The following is a 15326-nucleotide window of genomic DNA, read 5'->3' as shown; positions in this document are numbered from 1 at the left end:
CCAGTTGCCTGTAGATAGCACCAACGGAGATGCCCTGGAGGATCCCACCTCTTTGAGGCAGCAGGACAACCCGTTCCGATTTCCCTTTTCCCGCAGGTTTCCACCCATGCCAGGCTGCTAAACCAGAAGGATTTGGAAGCGCTGAGGAAGGCGCTCAATCTCCCGGACACAATCCACTGCCTCTTCCTAAGCCAGTTTGACACCGAGCACGCTTTCCGCCAGGACCTCAGGTGGGCTCTGATATTTCTTTCCTTTAACCTCGCAGGGGATTTCCACTTCTCACCGTGCTTCGCGGTGGGCTGGGGTGAGACCTTTCTAGGAGAAAGCGTTCAAGAGGCGGTTTCCTTGTAGGAGTTTCTTCAGAGAGCCGCAAGAAGTGAGACTGCTCCTCGTTCAGTTTCATTTCGATGAGCCACAGAGCAGCAAAAGACTCCTGGCCTGTGCCAAGTAAGCAGCCTTCCTTCGTCCCTTCTCCTTCCTCCTCCGCCATCCGTCCTTCGTTGTCATCCGTCCTTCGTTGTCATCCGTCCTTCGTTGTCATCCGTCCTTCGTTGTCATCCGTCCTTCGTTGTCATCCGTCCTTCGTTGTCATCCGTCCTTCGTTGTCATCCGTCCTTTGTTATCGTCCGTCCTTTGTTATCGTCCGTCCTTTGTTATCGTCCGTCCTTTGTTATCGTCCGTCCTTTGTTATCGTCCGTCCTTTGTTATCGTCCGTCCTTCGTTGTCATCCATCCTTCGTTGTCCTTCGTCCTTTGTCGTCCTTCATTGTCTTCCTCCGTCCTCCTCCCTCCTCTTCCTCCCTCCTCCTCCTCTTCCCTCCTCCTCTCTCCTCCCCCCTCCTCTTCCCTCCTCCCCCTCCTCCTTCCTCCTCCTCCTCCCTCCTCCTCCCTCCTCCTCCCTCCTCCTCCCTCCTGTCTTCCCCCCTTCCTCCCCACTTCTTGCCCCTTTCTTCCCCCTTTCTTTCTTCCTTCTTCCCGGCACAACATACTTCTCAGACACCTGTGCTGCCTTTCGGCCTTTTCTCCCCGCTTAAGACTTGAACCGGGCTGTGCCCTGGGCTCTGTTGTCTCGTTTGCCCCTGGGGCTGTAGCAGGTTGTACCAACAACGGCCAGAAAGTCTGTCTCCTTGGGGTGCCATCCACCCAAGAAAGCAGATTCCGATGGCTGCGCCCTTTGGCGGGGAGATTAACCCCTGGAAGGGCTCGCGGAGGGAGGGGATGCAGTCGTTGCTTGGAGAGGTCGGTCAAACGAGTCTGGAAGCAACCAGCTCTGACCTTCTGGTGGTGCTTCCAGGTACTGCCTCACAGACGAGCGGAGGAGGTCGGCCAGCCCCCATCTGCTGCACGTCGTGCTGATCACTAAAGTCCCGCGGGTGCTGGGAGGGTGCAGCTACCTGGCTTTTGACAGCGGTAAGGTTACGCTCGCTACTTTGGGTCGGGAAAAGAGTGGGAGGGGAAGATGAAGACGTGCAGAGAAGACGTGAAGTGGTGGATCTTCCATCTCTCGCTGTCTTCCTGCCCTGGCTGGCTGGTAAATCCGAGCAGCCAAGCCCACTGGTTTTCCAAACGGCCGACGCACCAGAAGAGAGCAGAGGGACTGAGCCATCTTCTTGCCTCTCCAGGCCAGTGGAAGTCCATCCACTTGGACGACCTGATGCCCCCAGAGAACTTTAAGGCCAATCTCGGCCAGCTCTCCAAAATGACCATTGCCGAGATTTTCACGAGCAGCTCCCTGCAGCATCTCCCAACAGGTGAGAAGTCTCCCACCATAAACTCACCGCCTCCCCACCGCTGTCCCTTCCAGAAACCCCCTGCCCCATCCTCCGGTGTCCCACCTGTGGATAAGAACGCACCTGCATCGAGCAGGTCCCGAGCTGTGGGTCCCAGGAGTGCTTGCTGCTTCCGAGACCTTCATAGCGACGCAGCCTTTGCCTCCTGATGGGCACACGGGGCAGAAATGGTTTGATCCATCCCTGCAAGCCAACTCTGGGTGGCTCCTTGAATCCACGTTCTTCCTCAGAGGTGTCCAGCCAGTTGCTCCCCAAGCCTGAGGGTCTCCTGTCATCAAGAAGCTGATACCGAGCAGCTGGGGGGCTTCCACCCCAGTGCTGCTTTATTTCTCCCTCTTGAGCGTCAGGGCACTCCCGCCACCTCCTGGGGATGGAAGTGCCTCTCGCTGGGGCTTTTTACAGCTGAGTCGTGGGGTTGATTGTGATTTCAGTTTCTCCAGAGGATTCTGCTGCCCTGGGAAGCCTCGCCGAGTCTGGTCTTTACCCAGAGGAAAATGTATGATTTTTTCTTTTTTTCTCCTCATTTTCCTTGCTTGTCATTGTACGAGAAATGCCTTGGGTATCACCAGGCTTTCGGGGTCTGCTTTTGAAGGTCCTTGCTTGGGCTGGTACCTTGTCACAGGGAAGAATAGCTGCAGGTCTTCCTGGGTCACATGGTGAGGGTGAAGTGGGGTGGTGGTCTCCCAGCCCACCTGCGAGCGACTGGGACAAGACCAGGAGCCTTTTGTCACCGTCACCAAAGCAGTGTCCCTTACCAGGGACATCGGCAGCCCTCCACGCCCCGGGGACTGACTGAACCAGGGTTTGTTGGGACGCTGAGATGGGTACAGACCTCAGCGCCCACTGCGCTGAGTTCTGGAGAAGATGAATCGACGTCCCAGGACAAGCGTCCCCAGGCAAATGAGAGCAAAGAAGCGTCGCGCAACCAACTGACCCCCAGTCTTTTCCAGCCGCAGGTCCTCAACGTGGACGCGATGATCAAAGGGAGCATCCAGAAGGCTGTGATCCAGCTGGAGGACAAGAAGGACAACAGCCAGCGTCCAACGGAGAGGATCAAGATCCTGCACAACTTGCTTTTCCACACTCAGAGCAGCGGTACGTGCGAGTAGAGAGCACTAGAAGTGGCTCCTTCTTGCGCGTTGCAAGCTGGATGGCAAGAAGGAGACAACGGAGAGGTTAAGAACCGGTTCTGGTGCCCCTCAAAGCCAAGGCGGGTGGGGAAGTACCCAAGGGACAGAGGAGGAGGTTTGCGTGGGGCCTCCTTCACCTCCGTGCGCAGCCCCTCGTGTTCACGATCAGAACCTCTGATCTAAACCACAAAGCTTTGCTGCAGACCTTGGTAGGTGATCCCCGACAGAAGCCACTTGCCAACGGAAGTTGATTTCTGCGTAGGGCTAATTAAAAAAAAATGAGGTGGTATGATTTTTGAGTGGAAGACGGTGGCAACCAAAATCCCTTGCAGGTTTTTGACGGAGTCTCCCACTTGGAGACGAGCACCAGGAGGGTTTTAACCAGCGCTGTTTTGTGCTTAGTTTCCAGCCCCTTTATGACCATCCTGAAGAAGAGAATTTGTTGCCTCCTACAAGAACGAGAGAAGCCCATCCAAGAGCCAAGGGGATGGATTTTCCGCAGGGCGCTCTCTACCGATTTCATCCTGGAAGACACATCGTTCAGGTAGCACTGGCTGCGGGCCGCCTGCCTAACGTCGAGCAATCCTGTTCCTAAAACCGCTCTGCGTGAAGTATGAGGCACCTTGCTTAAAGACCAAGACGTGACAGCCCAGAAATGTCTAAATACGCGTCTTTTATCAGCCTAGAACAAGGCAGGGGCTTGCTGAAAGGTCATAGTCAGTCTCAAAAGCAAAAAATAAATTACGAGCACCGTTGATTTTGAGGAAGCTTCTTTCGGAAGGGCTTTTCTGGAAGCAAACAGCGTCGGTTGACGGTGAGATCGACAAGGACGCTTAGTGTCAAGCCTGGCTGGCCACATTTGGCATCTGCAGAAGCGGTTGGGTTGCTTTGGTTGACTTGTGGGTCTTCAAGACCGACGCCGTCCCCTGGGCAGAGGAGGGTTTCTTGGTGGGAAGCAGGGACGCAATGTAACGAGCCGTGTCATCTCCTTTTTCAGGCAAGCGCTCTGGAAGCACCTGGAAGACCTTGTGGCGAACATCTTTGCCCAAATTCTCGCCGTGGTGGATGCCAACAACAACCTGGATCACATCTCCCCAGGCTCTCCGCTCGCAGAACTGTGGCTCCAGATGTTCCAAGAAGAAACATTCCTAAAAATTAAATACACCATGAAGTAAGAGGCGGGGGGTAAATGCACAGCGAGGGGGTTTTCCTTAGGAGAGTAAAAGCCGGTGTTTGTAGTGACACCGTAGCTCATGCTCGAGGTGCCGATGTTTATAACCGAAGCCATGGAAGGCCTTGGGTGTCACGCCACTGGCACCAAAACTTGCCCGTTGTTTTAAGCTGTCAGCAAAATTGGCTCCTTCCCCGCTCTTGCCCAGTTTTCCCTGTTCCTGACTTTCCTACCAAATTTCTCCCCAGGTTTCTGAACTCTTTGAAAGAGAAGACGCGTCAGCGGGAGTCGGGAACTTCTCTGAGGTGGTCCATCTCTGGCCACCTATGGTCTGTTGCACAATTTAACGCTTCTTTCTGTGCTGTTTGAATTGAAGGGCGGCGGACGCTAAGATTCCCGTGTTATCAATGACCGAAGACCCCAACACCTCCCTCTTCTGCCAGTTCCCATTCAGTTGGGTTTTGAAAGCCTACCTGGATGACATATGGGAGAAAGTCTATCACATGAAAGGTAACATCAGACTTTCCAGGGGAGCTTTGACCCAGCAAAGCCGCCAAAAATCCCCATCTTTTAGTAGGAGGAACCACGGGGGCTGTGTTCCTCGCTCGAATGACCCAGAACCGTGTTGTGCGTCTCTTCTGCATTATATCTCCTCCTGCATTGTGCCCCTCCACCCGTGGCCTCGCACTTGGCCACGTGTCCACCTCAGTCCTAACGAGGAGCTCCCGTTTTCCACTAAGTGGCCATAACTCTCTTTGCTCTCCCTTCTAGACCAGCCCAAGAAGCCAACGGAGGAAGCGGCCGAATTCTACCAAACCTTCGTCAAGAACGTCTTGATGCCAGACGGCAGCAATCCAGACCTGCTACGCTATTACGCCAGCGACTTCCTCAGGATGGCTTTTCCTGGACAAGATCTCTCCGTCTACGAGGTGAGTAGGGTTGGGTAGAGCAGCGGCTTCCACTGGCGTTGGCTTTGGCCCTAGTCCTAGCCTTCCTGGCCAAATCTGATGATTTGACAAGCCCTCCCTTGGGCTTCTCTGGGGCTACTCCTCAACTCTTATGGACATCTTGTCTTAATTCCACCCTAAGAACTGTTTTTGATGAGGAAACCTCATACGGGATACCACAGCAATGCTAAGCGTCCCACCTTAGTCCCGTTGCTCTTTGCTTTGAGCAGAAATAACACTTTTTATTTTGCCTGCAGATTCTCTCAAAAGTTTTCGTAGCCAGCGCAGAGCGACTCTGCTCCTCCGTGGGTAGGGGGGAGATAGGCTTTTCCCCAATTTGGCTTCACATGGAATATTTCTACCTCCGAGACGATTATCAGCTCTTTGCTGACATAGCGAAAAGCAACGACGCTGTCATAAGGGAGCTGCAGGCAATGTATGAGACGAACCCCCCAGAAATGGTGAGCAAAGAGCTGTGTTTGCCCTCTAACCCTTCTCCTACGGCATTTGAACGTCATGGTCTTCACAACTTCCATCGTTTAATTGCATGCTATGTAACGAGGAAGGCATCCTTGTGTTTGCGTCACTCCGGGTATCGTGTCGACGTCCCCTTGGACACTTTGACCCTAGAGGCGGGCGGGATTCGTCGTGTCGCGCTTCGGTGGCGGGCTCCAGCTCCTTCGCTTGCCACGTCCGCGTGGAGATGTCCGCATCCCTCCTAAGATGCTTATGGCTTACAGCAGCAAGCTAAGGTTTTTAGAGAACTCCCCATGGTGACTCCAAGATCCTTCTTTCTCCAAGGCGCGGTTAGGCTCATTAAAGCCCTTCCTCGCTTACAGACGCCAGAACTTCACCCATAGAAGTCCATTTCCTTCTAATTTAGCCCTGTCAACTACTCTAAAAGCTATGCCAGCACCTACTCATGCGGTATCCCTTCCCTCCGTGCCACCCACCAGCGAGGTCAGGTCTTTACCTAGACTCTTCTTCTCTCTCTTTGCAAATGTCATTGCAGTTTGTCACTCTTGACGCCTTGAACATTCTCCTGAAGAAAGTGCAGCCCTCCGAAAACGCACTTTTGCCCTTCGATGCCTGCGTAGCGTGGCTCAAAAGCGTCAAGTCCATTAAGCCCTGGGTGGAGTGGATCAGTCAGGACAACTACCAGCTTCGGTTCTACCAGGAGAAGAAGAAACTCCTGGACAGTATGTTGTAAGTTCAGTCACTCTCTGTTGACGGGAGCGCAAGCAAATGTCTTGACGCCTGAGGGTCAGGTGAACTGAAGCCACCCTCCTCTTGGGGAGCCGGCGTCACAAGTCCTCCAACTCTCCACTCCTTCCTGGTCCTTCCTCCTTATCACAAACACGGTGGCAAAGTGGCTCCAAAAAAAAGTGGTGGATGTTTCACCACCATCAAATTGCTTAGTTCTGGTGGAATTTGTAGGTCTCTCCAGAGACAACACCCAGAAACGGGCTGGCAGTGTCAGTCTGGCCCAGGGTTTGTCGAAACAAGCAGCGCAGACAGGACCGTGCCATATCTTTCTCCCTCTAATGCTGTCTCTGAAGGTCTTGTGTCCTCAAGTGACCACACGCCAGCTGGGACGAGTCACAGAAATACTGGTGGGAAGGGACCGCAGGAGGTCTCTGGTCCGACCTAATCGGCATCCTTCGGGGTTGGTGTTTTGCAGACATCGCTGGACCTGCACCAACATCGTCTACATGTTGATTGACCACCTGCTGCACAACGAGACAGAAATAGAGGAGAAACTCCTGAGGCTTGTGGTGAAGCAGTTCATCTTCCTCTGGAATGTAGGTGTTTGCTGGAGCAGCTCATGGCCGTGAAGCTTGGGAGGGCTCTTCTCCTCCAGGAGACCTCTGGTCCCAGCTGTAGGGAGGGCTTAGCCATGGGAAAAGGCTGGAAACACCATCCAAGAGACAAACGCTCTTTGGATTCAGAATCCAAAATGAGGATCTGGAATCAAGGAAGGCTTCCTAGAGACTTTAAAGGGTCAATCCGGGTCGCTTACCCTCAGAGGTCCACGCAGAGCCATGCATACCTGCATCTGCTTAATTCTGCTGTTAAAATCTGTGCCCCTGCAGCACTGACATCCCGTAACGTTCGTCCTCCGCGTACCAGAGAGATCTTGCTGCTGAACTTGCACCGCGTGTTTGTCTTTTGCAGCGCCTCTACGCGACGCCAGGATTTGAGCCGGAGAGGACTTTTGATTTGGTGACGAAAGTGCTGAAGAAATGCAACGAGAATGCCGATGTTGTGTACCTGGTGTAAGTCCGAGCTGGGGAAAAAAAGTTGCCTTTCGGGTCCTTCTCCATCGATGCGATATTTGTAAAGGGTGGGGGAAATACGTCAGCGCTAGGGGGGAACCTCTTTGGGCCAAAGGGAGGCCACACTGATGACGCCAAGGGGTGAGAGCCTCTCTTGGAGGTGCTGAATCATCTCTGGAGGAACTTGTCTTAGGTGTGGTGCCAAAGAAACCAGCTCCCCTCAGCACCCAGGCTCTCCATCCCCTTCACCCAGCCATCCTCACCACGGACCTCTCTGAGATGGGCTGGTCCTCGCGCAGCTCAGAAGCTGCCAGGTCTTCAAGCGGTGCTGGGTCACCCTGGTTCTCTACTGACCATTGAGGCTAGACAAAAGCGCCCATCCAGCTTCATCCCCCGCCGCCCCAGGGTGTACGTTAGGCAGGAGCCGACCCACGCCCCTCCTCCAACCCGGCAGCGGCGCTGAGCTGCCTCTTCTCTTGGCGGTGTCCCTCAGGAAGGGGGTGAAGGAATGCAAGAGCTGCCTGCGGGAGATCACTGACCCGGCGGAGCTGCCCTGCAGCCACATCTTCTGCACTCGCTGCATCCGGGAGTGGGCGAACAAGCAGTGTAAGATCTGCAAGAAGGAATTCCCAGAGGATTATACGCCCACGGCTTCGGAGGCCACGAGGTATCCCAGCGCTGGCAAAAACCTGCCTGTCTCAAGTGCCTTCGTGTGAAATATTGGGGGAGAAGATGCTGGCGCCTGAACAAACAGGCATCTCGGCTCCCTGCTCTGGGTCCCGTGCTCTGCAGGGAGAGGGACCTTGTTTCTTTCCTCGGTTGGAGGTTGACCACGAGTCTCGGTTTTCTTCTTCCCTCCAGGGAAGCCGTCGCCTGTCACAACAAATTCAGGAGGAAATGCAATTCCTTCTTCGTTGAGTTCATCACCATGTACTTTTTGGGAGACAGAGAGCCACCCTCCGCCAAAATCATTCAGCGACTGATCCAGTTTGTGGCTTGCAAACCCAACCCTGAGCATCAGGCGGGGAAAAGGGGTAAAAGAGCTTGATTCCACTCTACCCGGGTCTGACCTCGCGCTCTCGGAAGCCCAATAACGGCTGTCATCCTTCCCTCCTAGTGTACAAGCCGAAAAGCGAGTTGTCGCCCTTCGAGGAGTGCATGGACACCAGTTGTACCATCCAGTCCTCCCTCCTGAAGCTGCTGCTGCGATGCGGGTCGGCCCCCAGCTTGCTCCCCAGCCCCCTTGCTGAACCCCTTGGCTACGTGGATGCTGATGCTCTCTGTCCCTCTCCGCCCTAGGTTCAACAACGTCAAGGTTCACTTGGAAGAATACCTGTCCCAGATGGAGGAAAAGATAATAGCCAACCAGAGCAACATGGACCATTTCTACTTCATGGTGGTGCACTGTCTGGAGGTGAGCGCCCGTTGGGATGCACTGGGAGTCCCAACGAACACCATAGCTTGGCCACCACTCCAGCTAAAACCTATTCATGACGTTAATTCCCCCCTGCTCCGCATCTTTTTATGGCTGAGGGAACTCACCTTAAAGATGAGGGGAAGGCACAAGGGAGAAGGAGGAGCTGCTCAGTTGTAACCCACCTTCGGACTCTTCAAAACTGCCTCTCTCTCTCGAGCAGGATTTTATGTATCCTTCTTCTGAAGAAGACATCAGCCAGCTTGCTGAAAACTGCCTCTCCGCCGCATACCTTTCTGCTTTCTGCAAGCCCGAGGTCTCAAGAATTAACACCCTCCAATTCATCGCCCAGCTCCGGCTCTCCATCAGCCACGTGGCCACCGTGCTCGGCAAACAGATGCTTTCCGGTGAGTTCTTTTGCTTCATGTAGCGTCAGAACCGCGCCTGCCCCTGAGCAGGTCTAGAACAAGCCCCCAGAAGGTCTAGCCGCGGAGGGTTTTGCTGGAAAATTACTGTTTTGGTGAACGCTGAAGTTGTTTTGGACAAACTTTCCAGCTCTTCAGTCCCCAGACTCACTGTGTTCTCCAAGCGTTTCCCTACGTATTAAGGGACCCTCTGTCCGTTGCCTTGAAGCCACGTTTCAACCCGTGGGGAGAAGATCCTGCTGCAAGCTAGATCCTACTGCAACCTACATGGCTGTAGGGGCTGCGTTGGTGAAGGACACGTGTGACGTGCCACCACTGGGGACCGGGCATAACGAGAAACCTCCTTTCCAGCTGCAGATCCCAACGCGCCCGCTGCCGAGGGGAATGAGAAAGAGCAAGACCTGGTGAACGCAATGAAGAAGCTGGTTGCCAAGGCTCCGACTCCGTGGCCTCAGGTGTTCCTCATCAGAAACCTCTGTGACATCTATGGGCTCACCTCTCTGTGGAAGATCCTCCAGCTGGAGAAGTGGATTATACCCCAAGGGGTAGAAATTTCGCAGGTGGGGTGTTTCTCGAGAGCCTCGTGCCGAAGCAGAGCCGAGGGGGGTGGGATTCGCTGAGCTCAAGCCCTATAAAATTGATTCACGGGGCTCCCTTCCAGCCGGGGAGCGTGACAGGCCCCCGGCGGGTGCAGGCAACCTCTTCTTCGTGCCCTTCCGCTTGCTTCTTAGCATAACGACGCGCATCTGTGTTTTTTCAGGATAGAAGCACATCAAGGTCGAATACAGCGCTGATGTTTGCGCTGCTGGACAAAGCACAAAACCAGCTAAAAAGCAAAGATTCCACAGAAAACCAGAGCTTGACTGTGAGTATCCGTCGCGTCTCTAACAGGAGGTTTCCATGGGGTTTGGTCTGGAAGCGTCGGTTGGTCTGGAACCGTTGATTGATCTGGAACCTCCCGGAAACAGGAGGGTTCCATCTGTGTTGATGGAGAGCTGTGGCAGCTCCCTGCTGCCAGGGGACACAAACGGGACTTTGCATGGCCGCTGAACCTCAGCGGTGAAGCCAGAAGACCCCTCGCGGGGAGGTGCCACGCCGGCTGCCTTCCCTTACGTCCGTTTTGTTCAACTTTTGCAGTCTGCCATGAGACAAATGGAGAACATCCTCCGCTTGCCGTCCACCCCAGACGAGCTGCTGGAAGACAAACTGAAGAAGATCATGGATGCTTTGAGCAACAGAGAAGACCCAGGATTGCTGGAGGTGGTCTTCCACACTGCGCTCACCCTGGCCTTGTCCCCGAGCCGCGTCACTCACCTCCTCAAGAACATCTGCTTCAAGCCTGACGTGGTGAAGGTGAGTGGCAAGGCCGAGGTGCCCAGCTCTCTCCACCCCCCTCTCCTGGCGCACCGTGTCCTGGCAGACAGGCTTCGTTTGGTCAGCTCGTTGCGCTGTAGATCGTTGCTCCTCTTCCTTCACGTTCCTCGGGCTGAGACGTAACTGCGACCATCCATCCTGGTCTCCTTCAAATGTGGATGAGATGTATGGTCTATGGGGGATGCCCATCTCCCTACTGACTCAAGGGGAGCTGGGGGCCTGGCAGAGCTTCGTTGGCAGAGATTAGGTGGTTGGAAGCCCAGCCCGAGCATCCTCCTTCTGCCAAAGGTCTTCCATCAGCCAGATGATGGGGGAGATGCTCATTCCTGAGCTGGGCTTCTCCTCGGGTCCGTCCATGCCTGAGTTGTTCCTGTTATTTGAGGGCTGCAGGAAGCAACCAGGACATCGCGCTGCTTTGCTCGGAAGTGAAGGCAACAGCCACCTCTAGATCCTCTCCCCTCCCATCAAGGCCATGTTTGGCCCATGGGGTATTCAGGTCCAGACTCAAAACTCATAAATAACTGGGACTTTGGGGGACTTTGCTCATTTCTGGCCGCTCCAGCCTCACACCTCCCTGTCTGATGTACCTCGCTGCCTCACTTGGTCCCCATTCCCTCACCAGAAGGTTCTCCCTGAGGTCCGTGGCCATGCAGGAGGACCCTGCCTCCCCACCGCTTGCTTTAGAAGCAGAATTGTTCCTCAGATAGGTGGGAAGCGAGCGAGGAAGATGGTTACCCCACGCCTCACTTCCTATCGCGTTTCCTTCCCAAGGGGTCCTACCTTCCCACCATGCCTGGAGACCTGCTTTTGGATGAGAAGAACTGGAAAACGGGTGCGACGGATAAGATCTGGAGTAAGTATTGGGGGAAATCTCACTGCTCCTGTGCACGGAGGGGACCCACCTGCAACCGATTGTGATGGGCCAGGGGACGGAGGGAAGGGATTAAAGACTCCTGAAGGCCATCTCTGCCCTTCTGCTGAGTCCTCCATGATCTCCACCTGGGTGGAGCAACGCTGGGTCCCTTTTTGACCAGCTGGATGCTGGGAGGTGGGAGCCAGGCCTGTCACCCTCTTGGTGAGCTTCTGGCCACGTTCCCGTCGTGGAGGTTGTTGGGGGAGATGACTGACTAACCATATGCTCTTTTACACGTAGCTTGTCAGTGTGGCGCGTACTGGGTTGTCACCGACGTAAGTGTCTCCTTCTGGCTGGTGGCCTTTGCAGCTCTGTCTTCTTGTGCTTCTCATTGCATCGCTGTCACCTCCACGGGACAAAGCCAGGCTTGGGATGGCTTCTCAGGTCTTCTGTCTCCCAGAGGTGCCCATCCCCTTTGCACCATCTTGAAACACATCTTGGCCTCTTGGCCCGGCTCTTTCTACTGGGTGGCCACTCTAGACGCTCCTCCTGCTGCCCTGCTCCCCTCCTAACACGGACTCCAACGTCACCTCCGTGTCAAGCGGTCCTTTAGCTGCAAGAGCAGCGGCAAGGCTCAGAAGCCAGCTGGGCTCTTCTCCAAGCCAGCTGGGCTCTTCTCCAAGCCAGCTGGGCTCTTCTCCCAGCGAGGCGCTAGGTTAAATGGAGCTGGGATTTGTGTCTCCCTGTGGGAGCAGTGGAGCGAAGCGGGTGCTTCCAGGTCTTGGTTAGTCTCGGCCCCAAATCGATGCCTAGACATATCCTGCTGACTGTAGGAGGAACCTGGTTGGTCTGGAGAGGTTTGCTCCTAGGCACGCATCCCCTCCTGCCTCTCGTTAGCTGTTGGCATGACCCCCGTGTAGAAAGTCAGGTGGAGGACGTGGAAACCCCCTGGGTGCCCTCAGCTTTTGCTAGATGCCTTCAGCACCCGGCTGGGCTTCCAACCTTCTCTCTCACTCCTCCCTCCCGTGTCCAAACGCAGTGTGGGCTTCCCACGGAAGTGAAGAAATGCAAGTGTGGTGCCACCGTTGGGGGAACTAACCACAAACCCGAGAAAGGCTTCACGGAGCAGAAAATGTAAGTCAACCCTCCCGGCTCCACAGCCCCAGAGGGCTTCACCCGTCCACCGAACCCTCCCGCAGAGCCACAGGCACGGGGAAAATGCTGCGGTTGGCCAAAACGAAGGTCGCTGCGTCCCGTGGTCCCATCGTGGGACTGAGCAAAAGACGTGGTGGGTAATTGCTCTTTCTGAACGCAGCACGGTGACAGGGTACATACTGGAGAGCGCTCTCTCGCGGAGAAACGAGCTGCAGAGGTGCCTGTCGCCTGCCTGCGTTGGTCTCGCGAGAGCTCTGCTCCATTCGTCCCTCCTCCTGGGGATCTACGCTGACAAAGAGGTGAGCGACCACCACGCCGTGAGGAGCGTTCAGCCTAGCTCGGGAGGAGACCTTCTTGAGAGCCTAACGGAGGAGTCTGCCCCGTCTTCCAGGCGATTCTAGACCTGATGAAAGAGAAACCGGAGGATGTGGAAGAGTTCTTCTGGGGCCACCTTCAGAAAGACGTCACGTGCCTGGCAGAAGCACTCAGCCGGAACACAGAGGATGCCGTGTTGACTGTCCACCTCTTTCTACAGCACCTGAGCAACGACAACCCAGCAGGTAGAGAGCTGCTGCGCAGCTCTGGGAGGTCACCAGCAAGCTCGCGGTGGCTGGGTTTTAACCGGGACCGGTGTTACCGGTTCCTCTTTCCCGGGACAGTCTCCATCCTGGGAAACTGGTGAGAAGACGGGGAGGGCAGTCAGCTCATCCGAAGCACTCAGGCCAGACCAGCGGGAGGGCAGGAGCAGACTGGGAGATGGTTTGCTCCGAGTAGGCATCTGTGTCATCCTTTCGGCTCTCGGTTCCTCTTATTTCTACATCATCGTACTCCTCGCTGTCAAGAAACCCAACAAAGCTCTGGGCAGACCCCAGGGTCTACAGGGTAAAAGGTCACGTATTCCTTTGTGTCTCCTACAGATGAGAGCGTAGCCTTGAGCGTCCTGCGTGAGAAAAAGGACCGAGAAGAATGGGAAACCTCCTTCAAAGCCCTGGCTCAGCCCTTCTTCCAGGTACGCCCGTGCCCAGCTGCTGCTCGCGGGTATCGCGTGCCCAAAGCGCTGCTTTGCTGGTGGTCGTGTCCGTGTCCAGCTGCAGCTGCTGAGCTCAGGGCGTTCCCACGTGAAAGAAAAGAGATTTGCCCCCTCTTTTTTGAACTGGGACCTCGGCCTGGGGTGGTGGAGACCTCCTGGCTGGCGTGGTCTCCTGCTCTGCAGAGAGCTGGCTGCTTGGATGCTTTTTATGTGCCCTTTCAGATCCTCCTTGGAAACCAGTGGGGTTTCTTCCCTTGGAGCAAATCACCTCTGGGTTTCTCCCTGGGCAGTTCTGTTCTTGGCCCTTTGGTGGCAAGTTCTCACCATGCCCCCCCACTTCTCCAGAGCCCTCGTTGCTTTTCCTTGCCCTAAGACCCCGTGAATCCCCTCGGGCTGCTTGGGTAACGAGGGGCGGCTCCTAACGACCCTTGGGTTCTTGCAGGAATTGGAGCAGAGCCTTCATTCTGTCAAGGAGCAGAGGATGAATGAAGGTCCCCGTGGCTCCAGCCTTCTCCTGAAAATAGCTTACGGCCAGACGCTGCCTTTCCAAGACCTGCCGAGGCAGGGGTTGATCAACCAGCCCTGCATGTGGAGATTTGAACAGAAGACGACCATCCAGACCCTGATGCATTTCCTACAGCAGGAAGACGGAGAAGGCACTGGAAACCCGTACCCCATTCTGCTGGAGCTCCTGTCAAAGGTTCGCTGGGGGAACATCTCCTCTCCTCCAAAACACCTGCAGGCACTGGGCAGATTCAGCCTGGCAGGTGTCCGTGGGGCACTGGGGAAACTTTTCTTCCCCCCCGTGTTTCTTTGGAGCATCCAGGACAAGGTCCTCCTCCAGAATACCCCGCAGCGCCAGACGGGATCCCCGTCCCTTGAATCACGCTGAATTTTCTCTTCCAGCTTGAGAACATCCAACATGTCCGACACCTGCCTGACATTTTCCGTCTGCAAAATGCCCTGATCCACTTCTTCAAAAACATCCATAAAGGGGAAAACTACACAGTCCGACAATTCCTGGAGCAGCCCGAGCTCTCAGGTGCGATATGGAATTCCATCATGCCTGGGACGCAGGCGTTAGACACCCCTCGGCACCCAGGGGCTGCTGCCGTAGTTTGCGTGGTGGAGCCAACTCAGCCACCGCAAGAGCAGCCCATCGAGGCTGGGGCTGCCTCTGCAGGAGGACATTCAGGAGAGGGTGGAGGTGTCTGAGGCATCGAGACGGATCCGGGGCAGAGCCTTTCTCCTGGGGCATTTGGTGCTTGGTGAGGTTCTTCTGCCATGAGCAAGCAAGATGGGCGAGGCGGGTTTTTCAGCCCCTGAGTCACGGTGCCTGGTTGACTGATGTCACACGTGGTCTAACACAGGCTCGAAGCCCAGCTCGAGCCAACACACAGCATGGTTTGCTCTGACACCTCCAATGATGTAGCTGTCGGAGACGTCCTTTGACCTGACCTCTCCCGGGAGGATCCCTTGACGGGGCCGTTTTCTCCTCTCTCTCTGCCCACAGAGGACCAGCGTTTGGCTTTCAGCAGAGCTATAGAGACGATCCGGAAAGTTTGGAGCAATATTAAAATGAACCCATCCAGCTCAGGTACGTGCTCTTCCTCTGGGAAGAAAGAGGGATGTCGCGTCGGGCTTTCCTTGGCCGTTTCTTCTGGGGATGCTCCGAAACTGAGCTGCTTTCCGCAACTGCCCTTTCTTTCCCCTTCCTAGAAAAATTGCTGAGCTTGCTTGCTTTCCACCTGCTAAAACCAAA

At 55.2% G+C, this 15326-nt stretch overlaps 1 protein-coding gene across 1 annotated transcript in view; it reads left to right on the top strand.

Moving 5' to 3' along the window:
• The window catches only part of LOC148052811 (E3 ubiquitin-protein ligase rnf213-alpha-like), a 32223-nt gene that overhangs the window by 12759 nt on the left and 4138 nt on the right, over positions 1–15326 (top strand). The window contains exons 11-41 of the mRNA XM_087778542.1: positions 19–230; positions 352–447; positions 1294–1409; positions 1622–1750; positions 2221–2285; positions 2740–2884; positions 3322–3463; positions 3917–4090; positions 4467–4600; positions 4862–5019; positions 5295–5498; positions 6050–6243; positions 6719–6839; positions 7213–7313; positions 7807–7980; positions 8175–8347; positions 8431–8527; positions 8613–8727; positions 8951–9134; positions 9504–9712; positions 9913–10017; positions 10290–10505; positions 11298–11379; positions 11680–11714; positions 12419–12513; positions 12695–12833; positions 12926–13094; positions 13452–13543; positions 14007–14264; positions 14471–14606; positions 15078–15161. Coding sequence (XP_087634668.1) covers positions 19–230; positions 352–447; positions 1294–1409; positions 1622–1750; positions 2221–2285; positions 2740–2884; positions 3322–3463; positions 3917–4090; positions 4467–4600; positions 4862–5019; positions 5295–5498; positions 6050–6243; positions 6719–6839; positions 7213–7313; positions 7807–7980; positions 8175–8347; positions 8431–8527; positions 8613–8727; positions 8951–9134; positions 9504–9712; positions 9913–10017; positions 10290–10505; positions 11298–11379; positions 11680–11714; positions 12419–12513; positions 12695–12833; positions 12926–13094; positions 13452–13543; positions 14007–14264; positions 14471–14606; positions 15078–15161 — 4354 coding nt within the window. The remainder of the gene's footprint in view (positions 1–18; positions 231–351; positions 448–1293; positions 1410–1621; positions 1751–2220; positions 2286–2739; positions 2885–3321; positions 3464–3916; positions 4091–4466; positions 4601–4861; positions 5020–5294; positions 5499–6049; positions 6244–6718; positions 6840–7212; positions 7314–7806; positions 7981–8174; positions 8348–8430; positions 8528–8612; positions 8728–8950; positions 9135–9503; positions 9713–9912; positions 10018–10289; positions 10506–11297; positions 11380–11679; positions 11715–12418; positions 12514–12694; positions 12834–12925; positions 13095–13451; positions 13544–14006; positions 14265–14470; positions 14607–15077; positions 15162–15326) is intronic.

This window comes from Nipponia nippon, unplaced genomic scaffold, assembly GCF_047370975.1.
Source record: "Nipponia nippon isolate SJK-2023a ecotype South Korea unplaced genomic scaffold, ASM4737097v1 scaffold_44, whole genome shotgun sequence".
Lineage (NCBI taxonomy): Eukaryota > Metazoa > Chordata > Aves > Pelecaniformes > Threskiornithidae > Nipponia > Nipponia nippon.
This window is presented reverse-complemented; position numbering and strand designations above follow the sequence as displayed.